Source organism: Triticum aestivum, chromosome 2D (genome assembly GCF_018294505.1).
Source record: "Triticum aestivum cultivar Chinese Spring chromosome 2D, IWGSC CS RefSeq v2.1, whole genome shotgun sequence".
Classification (NCBI taxonomy): Eukaryota; Viridiplantae; Streptophyta; class Magnoliopsida; order Poales; family Poaceae; genus Triticum; species Triticum aestivum.
Window position 1 is genome coordinate 75,070,920 of NC_057799.1, and position 7,292 is coordinate 75,078,211.

The following is a 7,292-nucleotide window of genomic DNA, read 5'->3' on the forward strand; positions in this document are numbered from 1 at the left end:
CTTCACACAAAAATCAAAGCAACTCATATTTTCTCTCTCACGAAAAACACTAAATGATAAATATTTTAGAGTACAACAAGATACAATCCATTGATGAGATATATATAAACACACATTTAATGCATATGATATTTATAACTTAAAGATAGGAGTGCTTTAAGTAATCGTGTGCTTATCTTATCCTACGGATGTGTGATGTCTATTTATTATTGCCATTATAATGAATTGACTAAGTCTACCTTGTGCGTTGTGTCCTGGTATATAAATAGCCCAGGGCCTGACTCGATTGAGCACATCAGTTGTGTTCATCATCCATCTAAGTATCTCATATAAGTTAGGGATCAAAACATGGCGTTCAGCAGACTCAACGGCCAGATGGAAGCCAAGGCAGCCGCGGTTTTGTTCATTGTGCTCCTTGGATGCTCCATGCTCATGTTGGTCTCCTCAACTGGTAATATATATGCTCCATCTGTTTTCAACGTACACTACAAAAGTTAGGATGAGATTGTGACCAACAATTGCTTTATACCCATATATATTTACTGTTACTAGGTTTGTACTACAAATAATTTTCTTGTGAGTATGCTTTCATATCATAAAAGTTACCTAATTGTTGAATACAAACTAAAAAACATTTGCATTTTAAAATGGAGGGATTGCTATTTTCTCATGCATGTCGTATGTATGTGCCTGTTTTTTGCTTGTTATATTGTTTTTGGCGCAAGCCGTCTGATGTATGTGCATGCACGCAATGCATTCTCTGTCCCATGCAGATGGTGAGATCGGCAGATCAGGTTGTCCTCGTCTTTCGGATGGCGATGCCATAGGCAAAGACGACACCCCGTTCCCAAAAATGTGCATAGGGAGGAGACACGGCCCTGAGAACGTCGAATTCTGTTGTGCAACATTGCCAGGACTACCTTGCTGGCGAACGCAGGAAGAGTGCCTCCACGTTTGCCCATAGGTCTCATCGTTGTGATTAATCAACGTAGTGGGCCAATCTTTGATGTTTCTGTCCATCGAAAAAATTAGAATGAAGGGAAATGAATAATATTTTTTTCATGGGGAGGAAACAAATAGTCATGCATGGATATGTATACAGAGATGGACCGGCTCTGCATCTGGGAAATTAATAATTTGTAAACTTATCTACAATTCCAGCATTACGCCTTTTATTCGCACAGGGCATCAAATATGTCGTTGCCGCCCGTCTATGGTTGCTCGGTTTTGCCCCGTGTGGTGCGCGATGATCCATTGCTGTTGCTCACAAAGTCGTTCGCTTCCACCCTCCCGTGGCCGGTTGCAGTTAAGACTAAGCATATTTGCATTTATTTGAGCCAATTATGATATATATGGTGGCAAGCAATCCTAAAATCAAACTGATTAGTGTGTTTCATTCGTATCATGACATTCCCAGCACCGAAATCTGAATAGTTAGACAACCATGTAAACCTTCATCGCCGGAATCGGAATGAAGGTTCATTTCCTTTTACACGACATTAGAATTTGCACGGTACTAAAGCCGCGTATAACTCACCACAGGATCAATGTTTACTGGAGCATAGCACAACGCATGACAGACTCAGATGCACCACTCTCAAGTCTGAAGCATTCAAACGACGAGCATTCATATCCGTTCCAGGAACAAAGCAAAGTTGTACTAGAGGCTAGACCTACTACTAGATGAACTTCTCAGCTTATCCCACCGGCAACAACATTGCAATGATCCAATTATCACCAACGACATCCATGTTACCAAAAAAGAGGCAATCAAGAAACCCAGCGCAGCTTTGAGAGCACGATCAGTTGCTCATGATGATGTTGGATATTACATCCCCCAGAACTCCTTAATCTGCTTCTGGTTGCGGATATCTGGTAGAAATATCAGGGAGTGTATAAGTGTGTAGTCTAGGATCATGTACAGGAGGAACATAGTTAAGTGAGCAAAACATTCTTCCAATTTAACAGAATGGTGACAAGATATTAAGCAGATTATATATGCACATAAAAGCATGTGGCTTTTCAGGGAAAGCGGAACAAGACAGTATGCAGTGGACATCCGTCAGCAAATAGCACAGGAACACACAAGCAAGTAAAAGTACTGATAATGAAAATAAATACAAAATGCTATCTGAAGAGAAGGTATGACTCACAAGCACTCCCGTTGTGGCGGACATAAATTTTCTCGACTGGTATACCATTTGCCATAAACAAATTTGCCAGCTTATGGACTCTCCCATCATCCTTTGAGCATGTGATCTTCACCATTCGAAGATCTTTGCAAGTAAATGATCTTCCCTGTAGTTTGATACCTGTTTCTGATGCCTCTCTGGCATTGAAGTTCTTTTGCAGATAAAAAAGTTGTTGTTAAGCATGTGCTAAAATACTCAAAACTAAAAGATAATCAAGTAAGCATAAGCCCCAAATATATAATTACACATACAATTTTAAGTTGGAGAAAGAGCTTCTGTATATTAGGTGAGTGCTGCAGCAAGAAAATTAAGGCATCAAAGTCTGCAGTCATACACCATTCACCAAGAGACAGGATCTTCAGGTTGCCAAAATTTGGACATGTATTCAGTTCCCTACTCAGAACAACCTACACATTGCACATAAAATGAGTATTCAGCAATTAAACATAGTAATTTGAATCAATTTTATATTTTATATATTGAATACAAGGGGTTTGTTTAATATGCAGAGAAGAAAACAAACATACCAACCACGAGAAAGAAATTAAGACATATAGTGATGTGTTACCATGATTAGTACCTATTGGTAAAATATGATTCCTCATTCTTTTCTATAATGTGAAGGGACATTGCCGTTATACTGGTACGCAGACTCAAAATAGTTAATTACACAACGATTTGAACAGTAATCATTTAAAAAGATACACTACTTCAAGAATGTAAAAACTAACAAACAATAATCTGAAATAATATATAATGTTCTCTTGAAGCTTCATACTTCCATATCTCATTGATTTCACCTACAACATTTGATGATGAAATGAGCTAGTACTAATTTCTTGATCTGAACTCTTCTCCAAGTCAACTGTGCCTTTCTAACCAGGTGTTGCTACTTATGTAAGAAATGTGCTCATTGTACATGTGTATTATGTTGGGAGCAACATAAATTTCTTTTGCAAACATCAGAAAAAAGTTGTTAAGAAAAAAGTTGTTAAGAAAAAAAAAACAATTATGGCTATATCAAGGAAATTTTCATATATACTCGAAGATAGAGAAAATAGTAAAAGGTGGTGACAGCTATACCTCTCCAGCATTAGTCAACAACTCCAAAGTTCTAGCACTTGAAAGACTCTGAAGAATATGACGGCCACCTAAAATCTTCCCATCATTGCATTCTCTATATCCACCATAGATACTGTCTTTACTGGAAATCAGGCCTTTACTTTTGTAGCCATACTTTGCATCATTTGCAATCTCACTGTATGCATAGGTATTGTCATCGCTGTCGATATCACCACCATAATCATAATTATCCTTGTAACGATTATGCCTGTAAATTCCTTCAGCAAAACCATGTCCATATCCAAACCTTATAAAATCATCATATCCAACATTATTACTCAAGGAAGACTCATCATGAATCTTTGAGCTCTCTGTCCAATCATTATCGCCGCTATCATCCCTGTCGTCATCAGTAGTTCCATCACAATAATCTTCATCGCTGATGTATTCATTGTCATCACCCAAGAAAGAGTCATCAAGTATGATAGTAGCTGTGACAAGTGATCCCAAATTCTTGAATGATGGGACTCGGACGTAAGGTGTGATGAGGTGCAGAAGTAGGAGGTTCGGAGCAGCAATGGAGAAGGCGCAACTGATCTCGCATTCGAGCATGATTAAAGTCTTCAAAGAGGCGGACACAATCCTAGGGCCCGCCACCAAGCAATCCTTCAGACCTAGTACTTCCAAAGACGTGCAACTAGAAGAAAGCTGCCTGAGGATCCTGTAGTCGAGCATGGCATACGACAACTTCAAGACCTTGAGGTGGCAAGAGATGAACGACACGCGGTCCAACGACGCGATCTCCGAGCAACGCCCGGTGAGATGGATAACCCGCGCGTTGCGCTTGATGGCGGCCCTCATCCACGCGCTGGCGTCGTCATCGGTGAAGCCCGCTTCGTCGTCGCTCGACCGCAGGCGGAGCATGACCACGGGCGCTGACGCGTCACGTAGGAGGAAGAGCCGGTGCACGAAGTAGCGGAACTTCTCAGGGGGGTCGCCGTAGCGGCCAGTGGAGGGGCGCACGCGGAGATCGACGCAGGGCGCGGACGCCCAGAGGTGGCGCCACCGCCGCGCGAGCACGCAGGTGCGGACCACCTCCCACGCCTTCAAGAATGACATGATGTGGTGCAGGAGCTCGTCCGGGAGGGCGCTGAGGCGGTCGCGCTTGGCGGCAGCCCGGCCGGCGCTGCGGCGGTGGCCTGGGCGCTGGGTGGTGCTCCGGTGCATTTCGTCGAGCCGAAGATCTGCATGCAGGTTTACAACACCACGGGGCTCAGCCTTGTCAGTCAGGATTTTGAAATCTCCGGGGGAAAGAAATGATGGAACGGAACATAACATACCAAGAGAGACTGCTTGAGATGGCCTAAACTGAATCCCGCCGAGAGACACTCACGTACACAAGAGCTAGCAGAAGCACTTGATCGGTTCCTGTACAAGCATGCACTAGTACATGAGCCTGACTTGTAGTACAAAGTTGAACGTTTTTAAAACCTTCATCAAAGGATATGGAGCTCATTGCCGTTTGTTAAGGAAACTGACACAAACAAACTGCGGAGTGGAATGTGGAATGTCACAAATTCTCCTCATCCACTATCCAAAATAGTAATAAAATGATTGTACATAGCGGCGGCGGCGTTGCCGGAAAGGAAAGCAGGGGAGAGGTGGCCACCTTGCAGCTTGGGCGCGGATGGCGTGGGCTCATCCACGTCGTAGATGTGCCGGAGGAGGGCACGGTGAACGTCACACGGTGCCTCGAAGGCACCTATGCCGGCAGGGCCCGGCCCCGCCGTGGAGCTCACCGTCGCGACGACGGCCAGTTGCCGCTCGGAGATGTGGGGCGCGATGTCCGGTGGCGGCCTTGAGTCGGAGTAGCTAGGGAAGGGAAGGGATGCGCTTGGCACCGGATCTGGAGCGCCGCCGTGAAGCAACAGGGGAGATGGTCAGATGGGACTATCACGGGAGCAAATCCTGAAATAAGAACTGTGGGCGCCCCTGCGCTCTCTTAGAGCTTAGGCACTCTCAGCCATCGGATCGATTTCTTGATGCGTTTTCGACCATTCGATCTCGCTCCCGGAAGTTGTTGGCCATCGGATCAAACCGAGCGTGCCACCGCCTGTTATTTCTATGCCCCGGAGAGGGCATTTTCGTCATTTCACGTCTTAGGTTAAGTTCCGATTCGCTGCCTCCTCCCCAATTAGTGCTAGGACTATTACGGGAGCAAATTAACTAGAAACGAGGGTCCTTTGTGCACACAAGCGCGCATTTCTACGTAGACACGTTGAATCTCTGCCATCCATTCTCAATCCAGTGGTCCGGCTTCGAGTTTTCTATTTTTGCGACTAATGGCCAGATTCTATATTAGTCGCCCGGCCAATATGGCGACTTTTGACTGAGAATGTAATTTTAGCATACTAGTCATTCGGCCTTGGGCCTGCATAATTTTGAACTCCATATTCAACCCTTCGAATAATGTGGGACGTTGGTTTGGGGCATGCGTCATCCGTCAACTGCTCAAGCGGAGGGAAGTTTCGGCTCGGCCTCTTCCTCACGCATGCAGCCCGATCAATGTCGTTGTCGCCCGTGCAGTTGTCGCATCCGCCCCTAACAATGTTGCAACCACGTATCCATCTGGAAGAGTGCCAACTAATGGTCATCGTCGCGTTTCCCACCCACCCCAATTCCAGCCGGAAAGCGCCCATTCGCGGGTATATAGACCCATTACCTTTGCCATTAACACCACATTTAACCTCCCTTCCTCATCTCCATCGCCAACACACTCACCTCATCACCCCCCCCCCCTTCACCGGCCGCCTCCCTGCCCCCTCTCTTCCCCTCTCTGTCCCTGCTACCCACTCAATCTCATCAGCCATGCCGGTGCGGCCACGTCCTCCCCGGTAAGACCTAAGAGGTTCGCACTGAGAGAGGGTTTTGGGAGAAGATGTGGGACTACTTCAAGTGGATCTAGGATGATGCGCACCGTAAGGCTGAATCAGTCGTCGTCCGCGCCCGCCTACCCACCGCCCTTGAGTATTTTGACTGAATGTTGGTGGCAGCCTAGGCAGAAATGGGCGTCGCGCTCATGGCTTTCAAATTAAGTTCCGAATTAGTAGATACTGCCAAAGGGAGTGGGGGTGCCATACGCAAAAAGGAAGCGACTCATATATGACAACTCTTCTAGAGTTGCTCTTACATCCCGCCAGCACAACCCATAAAACCGCCCCAACTCTGCACCATGTTTTGTGGTTTGATCAAGCCAAGCCTACTTTGTGAGACCACAAGCGGTGGGGCGGAGATGAATAAAGGGTGGCAAAGAAGAGCCGTCAGGCGACAACCAAAACAAAGATTTGCCATGGGGCAAGGTTTTGCCAATTAGGTGGACTAGGACACGAGTCCGAGTAGAGGATATTCCCATCTGGTTTACGTAGTTGGAATACTGGCCATCACACATATCATCTTGACAAGTGGACCCAACTGGTTAAAATCAGGGCAAACCGGCAAAGTGTTAAATTGGGTTAAACGTGACACAACACAACAATTTTGGGGTACAATGTGGCCAGAAATTAAATGGGGCAAATACTATCACAAATACACAAACAGTGCGTAAAAAGTGAAATTCACCATCTTATTAACAGTGTCCTTTTTCAACAACAAAAAAGTGGTGTATTTTTCAGGTGTTAGTATTTGTTATTCTGAGAGAAAATACCTCGCTGCTCATACTTGTAGGCGCACATGATTGCAGAGCATGACGCTTACTTCAATATTCAACCTGTTGTATATGAAGTGTATTTTCCTTTTTACTACATGTGAAACGCATTTCAAATTTTCAATTTTGTATTGATTTCAATATACAACTGTACTAAACTTCCAAAGGTAAAAAAAAACCTTGACAAATGAACCCTACAGTCATACTGTCCGAGTGAAATAACAAAGCATATCTAAGCTGCACCACAATTCAGGCACGGCGCATCCATAATTTATTTTCTGTTCTGGTTAAAAGGCATGGTTTACTACAGACCACACATATGAATTAGTTTATAG

The 7,292-nt window shown here is 44.8% G+C and overlaps 1 protein-coding gene and 1 long non-coding RNA gene across 2 annotated transcripts; one reads left to right on the forward strand and one right to left on the reverse strand.

Moving 5' to 3' along the window:
• The first annotated feature begins 295 nt into the window (after positions 1 to 295).
• Positions 296 to 1,148, forward strand: LOC123048793 (uncharacterized). The gene is made up of 2 exons (XR_006423377.1): positions 296 to 451; positions 774 to 1,148. It is a non-coding gene; the product is annotated as an uncharacterized lncRNA (long non-coding RNA).
• Positions 1,149 to 1,419: 271 nt separating this feature from the next.
• Positions 1,420 to 4,489, reverse strand: LOC123051672 (uncharacterized). The gene is made up of 4 exons (XM_044474636.1): positions 3,276 to 4,489; positions 2,444 to 2,599; positions 2,154 to 2,343; positions 1,420 to 1,872 (listed from the first exon to the last, which is right to left on the reverse strand). Exons 1-4 carry the CDS (start codon positions 4,479 to 4,481, stop codon positions 1,829 to 1,831), a joined length of 1,596 nt encoding a protein of 531 aa, XP_044330571.1. The 5' UTR covers positions 4,482 to 4,489; the 3' UTR covers positions 1,420 to 1,828.
• Positions 4,490 to 7,292: the final 2,803 nt, after the last annotated feature.